Below are 15,694 nucleotides of genomic sequence, written 5' to 3' on the forward strand. Positions count from 1 at the left end.
ACCTAAAATTCAGTTATCATTTTCAGCACCTAAAGATTGACGACACCATCATTATGACATCCACATGGGATAAAATTGATATTTAATCTAGTTCAATAAAATGCAGATGAGCCGTGGGTCACTCATTGCTGAAGAAAGGTTGATATCACTGTGTGCCTTTTTATGTGTAGGTGCCTGTGGGTCTGGGGAGATGTATGGGTATGTTGGCTTCATTCATCTATTTCTTTTATTAAAGGTTTATTTATTTGAAAGGCAGCGTGATAGGGGGTAGAGAAATTCCATCTTCTGGTCACTCCCCAAGAGGCCTCAAGGGCCAGGGCCAGTCTAGGACAAAGCCAAAATACCAGAACTCCATCCAGGTCCCCCATGTGGACGGCAGGGACCCAAGTATTTCAGCCAGCCTCTACTTCTTTCCAAGGCGCATTACCAGAGAACCAGATTGGAAGCAGAGCAGCGGAGACTCAAACCCAACACAGTGTTCCAAGGCAGGCTGTCCGTGTTGCAGGTGGCAGCCTAGTTCACTGCGCCACAACAGCAGCCCCTATCCACTCATTTTTGTACAATTATTTACTTTAAGCATTTGGCATAACTCAACATCCTTAGAGAGAATGTCATCATTTTGTTTATTGAAAACACACTGGTAGTCATAAAGCTCTTTAAAATACCTTAATGGGTATTCAATAGGATCAGCAATCCTTGAACTCTCTGAAATCTTATGCTAAGTTTTGAGTGTTTGTGTATAAGTGCATTTTCCTGGAGAGAGGCATTCTGCTTTCTACAAATCATCAAAGTGAGCTGAGATCTACAAAAAAGTCAAAAGCCACTAATTTAAATAATTCCATATTGAAGTCAGAAGAAATTCAACAAAATAAGTTGTTGAACAGTAAAATGCTTTAACAGTATTCAAAACTCACAAACACAGGAATCACTATCTCAGCGGAACTGGTGAGCACTGAGCCACGCTGAAGCTCTCTGTATTGTCAAGTTCGGTGGCTGAAGTCAGGCAATTTGCGCATTAGCCAGCATCCCATAAGAGTGCTGGTTCCTATCTGGCTGCTCCACCTCCCATCGGGCTCCCTGCTATTGTGCCTGGGAAGGCAGAGGAGAATCTCCCAAGTGTGTGGGCCCTGTCATCCCTGCGGGAAACTCTGATGGAATTCCTGGCTCCTGGCTTCAGCCTGGCCTGAAGCTTGCTGTTGTGACCATTTGGGGAGTGAACCAGATCTAACTCTGTCTCTCCCTCTCTCTAACTCTCCCTTTCAGATAAATAAATAAATCTTTTTAAAAAAATGACTCAAAAACTTTATTCCCATCCATTGTCTTTCCCAACAACTTATTTTTATTGTAACCCACTTATATTCATTTTGTTTAAACAAGTAAGCAACAAAGGTATTTATATTGAGCATTAAATGATCTTGGTAATTGAAATTAAATGATATCATTAATTAAAAGCAGAGGAATCTGATTTTAAAAGTCTGTTTTCCTGAAAAGAAATGATTATCTTTCCTGGTGAACTGAAGAGTAGATACATTTTAGAGCATGTTACAGCCCTAACTTCTCTGAAATTCTTCCCTGAAATATCCTCTTGCTGCTTTGTGGAAGCTCTTTCCACCTTATATATAAAAAGTGAGCACTTAAGAGGATAGCTGTTAACATAAAAAGGGCCTACATTAAATCTCATTTGAATTCTAAAGAAAATGTAATTAATGGCAATGTCATTTGTAATGCAATTAAACTGCTTGTTTAAAAACTTTACAGGCCGGGGGCCAGTGTTTCGGCACAGCAGGTTAAGCCACCTCCTGCAAAGCTGGCAAATCATAACAGCAGAGCACCGGTTCAAGTCCCAGCTGCTCCACTTTGATCCAGCTCTCGGCTAATGTGCCTAGGATGGCAGCGGGTCCCTGTCACTCATGTGGGAAACCTGGCTAGAGTTCCTGGTTTCAGCCTGGCTCAACCCTAGGCATTGCAGCCATTTGGGGAGTTAAACCAGTGGATGGACGATCTCTCTGTCTTTTCTTTCTCTCTCTGACTCTGCCTTTCAAGTAAATAAAATTAAAATCTTTAAAAAATTACATGCACCAAAAGTTACATAAAAGCAGTGAATTCTCAACATAATTTTGCCTTTGGTTCTAATCCATACACATATATGCAAATGAAACTATCTCACCTACATTGTGACAGTAAAGGTTTGAAATTTTCCTGAAATCAGTGCTAAAGTGATGTTCCAAGTAGCAGACTGATAACATGCACAATATACCCCTCTCCACCAGTCCATCACAAACTAAAATAAAAAATAAGAAAACAAGCCACCAAGCACAAGTGAGTAGCAGGATTTTATTTGAAAGAACTGAAGGAGAAGGGGGCTGAAGCCAGGGTTGGGGGCAGAAAATCTGGTGGTGGTTGAGGTGGTCCCTATTGCTGGATTTCACATGAGCTTGAGAAACTGAGCAAAAGTTATGTTGAGTGAGAATGTCTGCTTTGGCAAACTGATGCTCTTGTAGGGTGAGACCATCATCAACACAGGAAGGTTAAGAACTGAGATGCCAAAAAAATTCCTGCCCTGACATGCTGAGAAGAGACAGAGCTGTGACTGGGAAAGAAAAAGAAGGCAAGAGATGGTGCATCGTCCACCATCAATCAAGTGGCGAGGCCAGTGGTAGTGGCTCCAAAATTGTCAAGAGCCGCAGCTTTTAAGGACAGGACAATCCTAGCCCACTTGGCTACCAACTGTGAGAATTCAGTCAAGTTTCTTATCTTAAGTGTGCCCTGAATCCCTCATTTATAAAATGGCTGCAATAGTTTCTCTTGTAAAGGATTACTTTAGAGGAATAGGGAAATGACATGGAAAATGCGGAACCCATTGGCTAGTACATGCTGACATGCAGATTTGGGTATTCTAGACAAGCAGTGCTGAGGCAGCTAAGACAAAGCCTTGTTACTGAAAATAATTCTGACCCTTAGCCACATGAGGAGTTCATGGGATGCAGGCCACATTCCAGACCAGATCATTTAGATTTTATCTAAATTTTATCTGTATTTTATCTGTGAGCATGTTTGCTCTCAGATTCTGGGTATCAGAGCAAAGAGGGAAACAGGACAAATTTGTATGAGTGGATGCAAAAAAAGAATGGCATGAGACAAAGGCTGAAACCATGCCATTTGTTGGTTGGGAGCAAGTAGGGCTTGTCTTAATCATCAGTCTAATGCCTCTTTTTACAGTGTTAGAAGCTATATAATTGTCTTGAACAGGGTGTTGTTTTCAAGGCTGAATGTTGTCACCAACAGCAGTATTTTTCAGAACATTTATACTGCACTCTCCCTTCCCCATTCAACAGTAATTGTGCTAAACTGGCATTTCCTTAGTATCACCAAAATTAACTTTTCTTTTGCTGATTTTGGCTGTCAGTTGTCACAAAGCTATAAATTACTCTTACTCCTGTAATACAACTGTGATCAACTTTTTGATGTCTACTAAAAACAATGATGTGCAAAGCATGTGATTTGAAGGTCACCAGGAGCAAAGCATGGACCATGTCTTTAAAAGTTGGTGACAGGGGCAGAAAAAAATGAAGTGAGAAAAACAAGACAACCCTTTGCGCAGGATGTGAGTATTGGTTCCAATTTCTTGGAAACTTGAGGTTGGACCCAGAAGTATTCTCAACTCTAAAGGATAAGGCCAACAAATGGTTAAAAGTATGCTTTGATTTGCAAATTTTGCACATTAAATGTACAGTGACTTGTTTTCTGATAGAGCCTAAAATACATGCTTGAAAATATATACCTTTCACAAAACATCTGATTATGGATACTTGAAAAATGTGGGCTGTGTGAATGCAGCTACATTGCAGAAGATATTCACATAATTACCCGAGCTGGGCCTCTAACCATCATATCTGTAGCTTTCAGTGGTATTTTAAGCTTCCAGTCTTCTCAGTCCTCTCAAATTGCATAATCAAATCAATGATTCATCAAAGAGATAAGACACTTGACTTGAGCATTTTTTGATCTGTTATTATTCTCCATATAAATAGTGTGATTTGGATAAATGCAACTGACATCGCTCTATAATGGAGCCCACATGACACAACCTTAGACATTTTTGCTCCTTTTTATTTCAAATGCAATAATCTTCTAAAATTACAGGCTTTTTAAATGAATATTAACAAAAACTGCTCATTTCAAAAGTCCCTGATATGTGAATTTTCTCTTTTGATGTATGTTAATGGATAATATGTTTCTCTTGCTAAAAATATGGCCATGTGCACAAAAGCAAAGCTGATATTTCATATAGATACATATTTCTGAAAGCCAAATGCCGTGAATTATATATAATTGGTAAGTAAACCATCTGAACCACTGTTTCACATGCACATGACAAACTTACTTTTAATTCACATCTAATTGTTCATACCTTATACACACATAATTTAATGAAGACACAGCAGTCCCATTACACACTCCAGTAAGTTATCCAATTAAGCAATTCACCTAGCATGTAACCATACCTTCAATGTGAATGAAATTATTTTCTTTCAAAGAAGTAAAATAAAAGTTCTTTTGATAGTGAATTGCTTTTCATAATGTCCAGTCAGTAATCACCCTACCTTTAAATATCTCTTACTCATCCAAAGTTCTCTGCTGTCTCACTAACTCTCATACCTAACCCATCTATCCATTTATTTTTTTTTTCTCTAACAAGTTGCTTGCAAATATGTGCTTATGTGTCTTTGGCCAAATATATCAGCAATTAATAGACTTGCTTATGCTATTTCTATATTTCTAAGCCCTTTATTCCCAAATCTACATTATCTCTCACAATTCCTACAGTCGGAGAATACAGAAATGGGATGACCATTGTTACTGTCAGGTTTGGAAGACGAAAGTCGGAGACGGAAGTGGGAGATACTGTAACATTTTTCAGAGTCCCTTTTGCTGAAGGAGTCCTTCGTTAATCACTACCACAACTACTCTGAGCGTGTGTGTACATCGGCAGTGTTACCTTCGGTTGTAACCTAGGAAGTCTGATTTCAGTTCCTCGCTTGACCTCTTCTGACACCTTCAATCTTGTTCAACGGGAAAACCTTCTCCAGAGTTCCTCACTGGACTCTGCCCTGCTCTAAGATTAGAGAAATTAACTCCTAGGATGTAACTCCAACTTGTTTCATTCTATCCACTGACGGACTCTCTCACAATTCAAAAAAAGCAAATGGAAAAGGAATAAATTTCAGAAAACACAGAGATGGGTAAGGATCCAGCAAGTCAAGGGAGGGAATGATTAAAATATTTTGGGAAAAAGCTGTTTGTTGGGATCTAGACAAAGCTTTAAAGGAACACAACACAGACCACTTCTCCAGAGGACCAGGTATAGACAAAAAGAGAGAACAGAAGATGAACACATGGATGTAACTCAGATCTGACCAAGAGGCTTTTTTTTTTTTTTCTAATGGAAGTGAAAGACCTTGGCAACTCATGAAAAGAGCCTCGGGTGATTCCTGACGCCATAAACAAGAGTGTCAATTGTTAAATCAACAACAGAAGTCACTGTGCACTTATGCACTTACTCCCCATGTAGGATCTCTGTCCTTAATGTGTTGTACTATGTGAATTAACAGTATAACTAGTACTCAAACAGTACTTTATACTTTGTGTTTCTGTGTGGGTGCAAACTGTTGAAATCTTTACTTAGTATATACTAAATTGATCTTCTGTATATAAAGAGAATTGAAAATGAATCTTGATGTGAATGGGATGGGAGTGAGAGATGGGAGGGTTGCAGGTAGGAGAGAGTTTATGGGGGGGAAAGCCACTGTAATCCAAAAGCTGTACTTTGGAAAATTATATTTATTAAATAAAAGGAAAAAAAAAAGAAGTGGGGACAGCACTGTGGGAGGGACATTATGGGGGAGAAGCCATTGTAATCTATAAGCTGTACTTTGGAAATTTATATTCATTAAATAAAAGTTAAAAAAAAAGACAATCTGCACTACTCTAAAATCTGAAAGGATTTTCAAGAATGTCACATCCATTTGTAAATATTCCAGCCATTCTAGTGTTATTCTTAAGTAAATTAATTCTTAGAAAAAGAAATCAACCTGGATGAATCCATTTTTGCACATACTGCTGAATCTTATGGCATTTATGAAAGATTCCAGTTATACTTCATTATAATCAATGTCCCCACAAAGTTTCACCCTGGGGAAATGAGGACACCCAGTGAGTGTGTGTGTGTGTGTGTTTGTGTATTGTACCCGATTTCTCCTGGCTTGCTCTCTATTCTATCCTACCATTTCCAATTATGCCCCACTTTTTCTCTTCCTGCTCCTCTTTCTTTCTCCTCCACCTTTCTTCATCTAGGACTTACACCTCCGTGTGGAACAATCAGAATGACTCAGGAATCTGAAACTGTATACTATTGACATTTAAAACTGGACAATTCTTTCTTATCCCTGTGCATTGTAAGATGTTTAGCAGCAGCCTTGACCTGTAGTCAATAGATCACAAACAATGTCTCTTGACATTGCCAGATGTCCTATACGGAGGCCAAAATTCTTCTCTAGTTGAGAAGCAATGGTTGTTTCAATGGTTGAATTTGCCTCTATTCCTTAGTAACTTGGCAACTTGGGGTTAAGAAGGGGTGTAATGTTTTCCAGGCAGGGAGCAAAGTAGGACTTATCCCATAGCAGGTCACTTCAGGAAGTATCTTCGTTAAATAGATAAGTGCCATTTCCTGTATGAACTCTAGTTTATGCACCAATCTCAAGAACAACCTGAATCTGTAAGCACAATGCGTTTTCTTGCCTACCATTTCAGTTACAGGTTACACAGATGCCGTTAGCATGGAGGGGTCTTTGTATTTTGCCTTCAGAGATGATGTAGGCAGAAATTCTTAGCAGGCTATAAATATCTAACATGTCCTTGTATAATACATAATGCCTTGTTAGGTTAATACGAGGTGTCATTTTGAGCCTTAGTGCTTTGTTGGCAATTCAGTATGAATTTGAAAAGCAGGAATCCAAAGCAAGGAAATTCTTAAGAGGTGAGAAACTGCCATATGGCTCACTAATAAGGTGTCTTGGGCACATCTGCACCTTTCTAAATGCTATTTTTCTCTGGATTTTTCCCCCTAGTCTTAGAAAAAGATTGAGCTAAAATCCCAGCTGCAAATTAGTGAGCCGATAGGAACTTCTCAAGTTTTTATTCTCAAGTGTTTATTCATTCACTTGGCAGTTAATTCTCCAAACATGTAATGCCGTCTCATGCATGAGAAAATTCAATAAACAGCATATAAGGCATTTTATCAGTTATGTTTTTGAAAGCATTGTCTTCTATATCACTCCCAACTCCCCACTAAGACACACTAGAGATTCTGATACCAGTTTCTGCATTAAGAAACAAAAGATTTAATATTAAACTCCCTGTCACTTGGTTGTCACTTTCTACTTAAAAATTCATAGCACCTGTATCCCATGTATTTTATTTGTACCCTCAGAAAATACATAGAAATCAATCTACATCATCTGGGCCTCTCTAAAGCATTTGGCATGATCCATTTATTCCTCCTTTTTGAAGCACAGTTCACTCCTGGCTTTCTTTTTTTTAAATATTTTATTTCAGAGGGGCCAGCACTATGACATAAAAGGTTAATCCTCTGCCTGTAATGTCAGCATCCCATATGGGTGCCAGTTCAAGTCCTGGCTGCTCCACTTCTGATCCAGCTCCCTGCTAATACGACTGGGAAAGCAGCAGAAGATGGCTCAAGTGTTTGGGCTCCTGCACCCTTGTGGGAGAACAGCAAGAAACTCCTGGCTCCTGGCTTTAGCCTGGCCTAGCGCCAGCCATTGCAGCCATTTGGGGAGTGAACCAGCAGATGGAAGATCCTCTCTCTCTCTCTCTCTCTCTCTCTCTATCTCTATCTCTCTTTCTCCTCCACCCCTCTTTCTCTCTGCCTCTGGCTCTCCTTCTCTGTAGCTCTTTCAAATAAATAATAATTATTTAAATAAATAAAGTATTTTAGTTCAGAATAGTCTTATATTTACAAAACAAAAACTGTGGGGGTAGTAATACAAAGAGTTCCCATACACTTCTCACCTGATTTCCTAATTAACATCACATGTTAATGCATTGTATATATTGTTACTCTAGGCTTTCATGATACCACTTCTCCTTGATTCAGCTTTCCTGCTGTGACTCTCAGTTTCTATGGCTCTTGATGACTGATGATTCTGTTGAACCTGATTCTGTTGAACCTCTGTTCTCATTGATGAATAAATACTTAAAGGTATGGACTGGGATCTCCTCTTTATCTAAACTTCCCCTAGGTGATCTCATATAGTCTTGCAGTTTTAAGCATGTCCATTTCCTGTTGACTTCTACATTTCTATCTCTTGCTCTAAGTTTTTCAATACATTCTAATATTCGCACATTTGTCTTCCATTCACCAAACCTCTTGGCTGCAATAGGCATATCAAAGCCAGTGTGGCTGAAGACAACTCTTTCTTCAGCATCCCTCCACATAGGCCTCTGAGATCTTGGCCAAATGTCAAAGCTGATCCCCTTTAGTTTCATGCTTCAACTAGTTCTTTGCACAGGCAACTCCTCACCACTCTTTCCCTATGCTCTGGCCGTGTTAATTCTAGAAATTTCTCTCGAGGTTAAGCTTCCATTTACTGAGAATCTCCCAGGTTTCTTAGGTCTTTCTTAGTTCCAGCCATCCCTTAATAATCAAAGGACCCTGCTTTCAACAGCTCTGCCCCTTGTGTAGGGGTATGCAACATTGCTGACATTTATCCCTGATCACTATATTGGTTATCCTGTATGCTCAGTACACAAAGCCTTTTGGTGTGACATTTATAATGAATGAGTCTTGACAGCAAGGTTTGACTTGACTGCAAGCAAGCAAAAAAATACAGCAAGATTTTGATACAGTACGAAAATATAATTAATCCTTCTGTATGTTATTGTCAAACAATAAATGAAACAAATATCCTTATCATATGCTAGAGTCTCACCACCTTGTGATCTCAGTGGATGTATATGGACGTGCCAGCAAGGAAAGATGGTACAACATACCCACAATCAAACTCTCATTTCAAAATGACTACATACGCCAAGTTCATAAATAAATATATTTTCATTAAAATTAGTGAGGATAAGTGTTTAAGATATTTGGATAAAACTGAAAATATTCAAAATATCCAAGAATAAAAAGTATAAAATTCTAAAAAAGATATTCATAGTATTTTAATATCACTGTTAGCAATCATTTCTAAGTTTTGAAAGCATTATACTTTTCAAAAATTTATTTATTTATTTATTTATTTGAAAGAGAGACAGAGAATCTACCACTGCTGGTTTAGCTGCAATGACCAAGCCTGGGCTAGGCTGAAGCCAGGAGCCCAGAATTCCATCCTTGTTTCCCATATGGGTGACAGGAACCCAAGTTCTTGGGCCATCTTCTGCTGACTTTCCAGGCACATTAGCAGGGAGCTGGACCAGAAAAGGAGCAACTGGGAATAGAACCAATGCTGTGACATGTGATGCTAGCATTGCAGGCACAAGCCTAACTCACTGTGCCACAACACCAGCCCAAAACATCATATTTTTAGCAGTAGAATTATATCTAGATAGTGTTATTATATAGATATGCAAACAGCCAATGTGAGGACTGTTATGTTTTACCTAATATTAAGGTAAAGGGGCGGGCATGTGCACACAGGGTACCATCCCGTATTAGAGTCCCTGGGCTCAATCCTAGCTCCACTCCTGACTTCAGCTTCCTGTTCATGCATATCCTGGGAGCAGCATGTGACTGCTCAAGTGGCTGAGTCCCTGACACTCACATGTGAGACCCAGATGGAGGTCTGGGCTCCTGGCTTCAGCCTGAGCAGACCCAGCTCTTGTAGCCATTCGGGGAGTGAACCAGCAGACGGAAAATAGCTTGCTCTCCTCTCTCTCTCTCTCTCTCTCTCTCTCTCTCTCATTCTCATTTCAAATAAATACAAGAAAACCTTAAAAAATAAATAAGTACAAGTTCATTCCTGCCATTGAAACTAAAAGTTAATAAGCTGTTTTGGCTGAGGGTAGAGAGTATACGTTTGTAGAGGAAGAAAGCTGTCTTGAATGCTACAAGGCGAGGTTCTTCTTTAGAGTGTTGTTTTTTCAGTTTTTAAAAAAGAAACTAGGAGTTTCAGATATAGTGAAGCACACAAAACCCCAAGTGAGGAACTAAAGCAGTATTCAAAAATTTATAATTTAAACATATTTAAGTCTTTCCCTGCAAGCAGGCAGAGAAGGGAGGGAGTTGTTGGCATGCTGAACTCCCACACACCCTCCCCAGTGTGGGAGTCTCTCAGACCCCACAGGGGTCTCTCAGAGGCCTACTGGCGAGCTTCACGTGAGCCCACTGCAATTTAGAGCGATACTGTGCACTGGTATCTAAATCATGCTGGAGCGAATGGAATGGGCAAGAGGATGTCTGGACAGGTCTGTGCAGCATAGGAGGGATGGGGAAGGTCCAAAGTCTGCTGGGGCAAAAGACAGCTGAGTGCTCTTCTGTGGACTTGACATAGGTCATGGAAAACAGAGGGCAGACTGGGTGTAGAAGATCTGGTGACAAGTGACCAGGATGGACCAGGCAGACTGCATTTTAGAAATTTTGCTTGACAGTTATGTGAAGCCCTGCATGTGAAGCATGCTTGCTAGTGGAGGTTATCTGGGACCATGAAAATATCTAGTCCAGAGGTAAAACCAACAGAAGGAGAGAAACAAAGCAGAAAGACCAGCAGAAACATGACGCATGAACCTTGACCAAATGGTACATGAAATCTGCCCTGATCTGGCCTCTCTGTTTATATGAACTAGTAGGCCCTTTCCCCACTAAGCTGGTTGGATTTTAATTTTACGATACTCATCATTGAAAGCACATTTTATAACCCTTTCCAAATGATCTAGAGGGAAAAGCCAAAAAGAATTTTTTTCTAGTGTGACCCAAATTTGGCACAATGCAAAAGAATCAGAATAACAATCTCTCCAGGTTCTTCCTAGCACGAACTCTATCCCTAGAGAAAAAGTGGACCACAATTCCAAACAAGACAGCAATTGAAAAGTGGATTTCTCTTGGCCAAAAGGTAAGAAACAAGGAGAGTCAATTTTGAGTTACCTGGTAATGAACTCTCTGGGAGCCAGAAGAAACTGACTGCAGATCCTAATGAGAAGAAAAATATACTTACAATTAGTTTGAACAAGCTGCCCCGTGATGCCATCAACTGAACACTCAATTTATGCTATGCTATGCTCATCTGGAAAACATCTATCTCGCCCAAATTCATCAGAGTTAAGGAAAGAAAAGCCAGAAATAATCAGAAACACTGAGCTGGACAGAGGAAAAAAGGTCTCTCTGAAGCTATTGAAAATCATAAGTCCTAACTAGCATTTAGAGATAAGTGATGTATTATGATTTCAAAGATAGAAAAGACCAAAAGAAAAAATAAGTAATTTTATTGTAATAAATGGGATCATATTTAATTTGTAGCTGAACTTGTATTAGAAAGGCTTCGGAAGTTCCTTTCTATACTTAGAATTTCTTTATGTTAAACCAAACGCACAGTGCCATGGTAAATGTGTTTATCCTGACACATTTCTGCACAAAGAAAATTACTATCCGCTTCTGCATTATCAGGAATTGCAAATTACCAGGGTTAAAATTAATGAGGCTTTTCTGAAAGATGGACTCTCTTTGTAAAGTTGTACGACTAAGTTGTCACCATTCTCAGGCCCCCCAGGCTTCCTTGCTAATGAGTGTCATTATTCTATTGACAGATGTCAGCAATCCTGACTCCCCTTGTCGGTACACCTGCTTCCCACAGGGCTTCCTCACCTTGCTCTCTGTGCCAAGTTAGTTTTAAAACTTTCCCTTTCTACTTGCTGAGTTCATGCTTTCCTTTTTTGTTTTTTTAGCATTCCCCTTTAGTCAAACACTGGTGTGATTTGCACAACAATAAATTGGCTTTCAGCAGTCACATACTTTGCTATGGTGAGGCCTTATTAAAGTCAACTGAATGTTAAGTTTAAAACAAAGTTTGGAGGGCTGGCATTGCGGCCTACTGGGTAAAGCCTCCGTCTGCAGAGTTGGCATCCCTTATGGGTGCCAGTTCGAGTCCCGACTGCTCCACTTCTGACCCAGCTCTCTGCTATGGCGTGAGAAAGCAGTGGAAGATGGCCCAACTCCTTTGGGCCCCTGCACTCCCATGGGAGACCCAGAAGTTCCTTGCTCCTAGCTTTGGATCGGCTAGGAGCTCCAGCTGTTGCGACCAACTGGGGAGTGAACCAGCAGTTGAAGATCTCTCTCTCTCTCTCTCTCTCTCGGCCTCGCCTTCTCTCTCTCTGTGTAACTCTGACTTTAAAATAAATAAGCAAATCTTCAAAACAAAAACAAAGTTTGGTTCCAATTATGATTACTTTGTTATTGCCAGTTTGTTGATTAGGGTTCACTTAAAACGAGATACTGTAAATTCTGAGAATATACATGGGCACCTGTGTCACATCACAAAAAGTCTGCACATTTCAATTTATTCAAGCAACTATCCATGATCTACATAGCTAAATGAAACCTTATTTGTATTCTAAATTAGGCATCTGCCTCTAAATATTTTAATATGCAATTCTGTCTCTATTCTTAATAATGATAAAGAAAAAAGACAATAATTTTTCATACCACTCTACCTGAATCTATTTCTGCCAAGAATCATGGAATCTAATGTTCATAACTAAGTGGATACAAATCTAAGAAATTTTAAAAACACAAACATCCACACCATATATGAGAAGCACAACTCAAATATGCATATTGCATCAAAAACCAAGGATAGGAGCAGGCATTGTCGCACAGCGTGTTTTCACTTTGTTTAGGATGCCCACATCCCATATCAAAGTTCTGGCTTGAGTCTCAGCTGTTTCACTTCCGATCCAGCTCCCTGCTAATGCACTTTGGAGGCAGTGGATGATGGCTTAAGTGCTTGAGTCCCTGCCACACATAGGGGAGACACAGATGGAGTCCTGGGCTCCTGGCTTCAGCCTGGCTGAGCCCTGGTTGTTGCAGCTAATTTAGGGACTGAATCAGTGGATGGAAAATTTCTCCCTCCCTCCCTCCCTCTCTTAGCATTTCTAGTAGGTGAAAATAAATAAGTAAACATAGAGGAAAAAATACTAATGATCAAGAAACTTCTATGTGTGATATTTGAGGAATGCAGACTGTTCATATTCTCCCTCAAAACTTCATAAAGCAACAACTGTAACCATGATAGTGGGTCTCCTGGCTTTCCCGGGACATTTGCATTCATGGGAATCCCTTAGATGAGATACTCTTTCTGTTTCTCTGTGACAAGATCAGATTGATTAAAAAAAAAAGATTATTCCTTTTTGTGTTCTGACAACTTCTCATGAAATATAGACAGCTTTTCTTTCCTGTAGAAGTTTCATTTTTAACAAAATCTAGCTCTCTTTTGAGAGAAGTCTGTGGTAGATACAAAACATTAAATAACCCCAAATCTCTGTTTTCTTTCATTATTTATCAACGCCCTTTGAAATTCTATATAGCTCAAAACATACAGATTTGTAGTCTGGAAAGAAGACAAGACGTTCCAAGCTATAGTTATGGAACACAGTGAAGAACAGCCGCCTGTCGTTAACCCAACCAACGCCTTGCCATCCCGACCACCTGAGGAAGGAAACCACAGTGGTGGTTGAGGAGACAGACCTGCAGAGCAGGCTTAAAGGATACAGTGGTGTTTCTATTTCATCCCCCAGTGCCTCATTTCAGAAACAACTACATACAGCCGGTAATTCTCCATAAAAATGGAAAGCTGAGTAGAAAAACAACGGGCTCAATAAACTCACCTCCTGTAGGCGGTCTATGTACATACGGCAAGTCTCCAAATCACAGTCTCCACGCACAACAAGAATACCCAGGGGTATGGCTAAGGGTGAAGGAAAAAGAAAAACCTAAAATAACATATTTGATTTTTCCAGATTGGCATAAACCTGTGTCTCATGGTTTAAAAAAATTCTCTTAAATAATGGATCTTTTAGATAGTTCCACAGAAAGAAATGAACAAACACCCTTCGTACATTTCCCTTGCAAGATCCATGTTGTGCTTTTATCTTGGGGGCCCTGGTAAGAAGGGTAAGCCCCAGTTACAGGGGACTGGTAGAACCAGAACACTGATCAGCACCAGCTGATAATTCATGCCTGCATTTGCAAGAGACAACACGAGGGGGCACACTCCCGAAGAGGAATTAAGAGTACATAATTCCGAACGCTTACTCCTCCCCCTCCTGAACCCATGTGGCTTTGTCCTTTTGTCACTTTGCAACAGTTTATGCGACCAGAACTGAAGGCACTGTTGCTACCTGATGACCAACACCAGAATGAAAGGCATGGAATCTTAAAATAAATTTAAAAGATATGGGAAAGGAAACCTTCTAGAAAATACAGAGCTCAAAAAATTCAACTAATTTTAAGATGGTCAGCCTATGAGTGGTAACAGCAGGACCTCAGGAAACAATAGGGGAAACTAAATTATGCACCTTATAAAACACCCTACTAATAGGCGGCAAATGGCACACGGTGGCCCAAGTTGGTGGAACCTCCTACTTAGATATATCCAAAAATTCCTGAAATGCTAAAAAATATTCTCATTCCCCAAACTTAAAGAAGCACAAATACGTATTTCTTATTTTAAAAGTACAGCTACACTACCAAATCCATGGTTTAACAATTTTTTTTTCAAAATCCTGAATTAACCAGTTAGAAACCACTAGACAGATGATATAACAATGGTGTTACCAAAAATTGTTGTAAAATCTTTCACACAGGGTTTGGGGTTGTGCCACGTCAGATTAAGCTGCCACCTGAGATGCTGGCATGCTTATGAGCTCTCGGTGGCGTTCCAGCTGTTCCAATACTGTGACAGTTCCCTGCTAATGTGCCTGGAAAAGCAGCAGGAGATGGCACTAGTTCTTGGGCCCCTGTCACCCACATGGGAGATCTAGACGGAGTTACAGGTTCCTGGCACAGCTCCAACCAGCATGGTCCTTTGGGGCATGAACTAGCAAATGGATAATTTCTCTCTCTCTCACTGTTTTTCAAATAAATAAATCTTAAAAAACTTTCACTTATTGAATTAATTTTAAAGGATTATCATCAATAAATGGGTCTTAAAATGCCAAGTGTGACAGCTTTAAAATAAGATATACTTAAAAGACACGGAGTCAAAGGGAGCACATAGACAAGTCTAGTACCTGCCAACGCTAACTGATGGAGTAAATAAAGGGGAGAGTGATCCAACATGGGAAGTGAGATACTCAGCAGACTCATAGAATGGCAGATGTCCTAAATAGCACTCTGGTCTCAGAATCAGCCCTAAAGGCATTCGGAGCTGGCTGAAAAGCTCATGAGAGTATTTCAGGCATGGAAAGCCAAGACACTCTGGCAAAAGATCTCTGCGAGTGAGATCCCAGTGGAAAGAACAGGCCATCAAAGAAGGAGGTACCTTTCTCTGAAGGGAGGAGAGAACCTCCACTTTGACTATGAGCTTGTCTAAACAAGATAAGAGTTGGAGAACTCAGAGGGCTTCCATAGCCTTGGAAACTCATGACTGGAACATAGGGAGATTACTGATGCCATAGACAGGAGTGT

The 15,694-nt window shown here is 40.0% G+C and overlaps 1 protein-coding gene across 12 annotated transcripts in view; it reads right to left on the minus strand.

Moving 5' to 3' along the window:
• DGKI (diacylglycerol kinase iota) overlaps positions 1-15,694 on the minus strand; it is a 507,839-nt gene that overhangs the window by 78,496 nt on the left and 413,649 nt on the right. For 10 of the 12 annotated variants that reach the window (XR_007920530.3, XM_051849034.3, XM_051849033.3 and 7 more), the window contains 2 exons: positions 13,894-13,973; positions 11,159-11,203 (listed from right to left, as the gene is read on the minus strand). Coding sequence is in view for 11 of the 12 variants with exons in the window: in XM_051849034.3 (XP_051704994.3) it covers positions 11,159-11,203; positions 13,894-13,973 (125 nt within the window). In the remaining variant the exon portion in view is untranslated. The remainder of the gene's footprint in view (positions 1-11,158; positions 11,204-13,893; positions 13,974-15,694) is intronic. The other 2 variants (XM_051849035.3, XM_070071341.2) reach the window with 1 other exon arrangement.

Source organism: Oryctolagus cuniculus, chromosome 3 (assembly GCF_051225735.1).
Source record: "Oryctolagus cuniculus isolate XC-2025 breed Fujian yellow rabbit chromosome 3, ASM5122573v1, whole genome shotgun sequence".
NCBI classification, from domain to species: Eukaryota; Metazoa; Chordata; class Mammalia; order Lagomorpha; family Leporidae; genus Oryctolagus; species Oryctolagus cuniculus.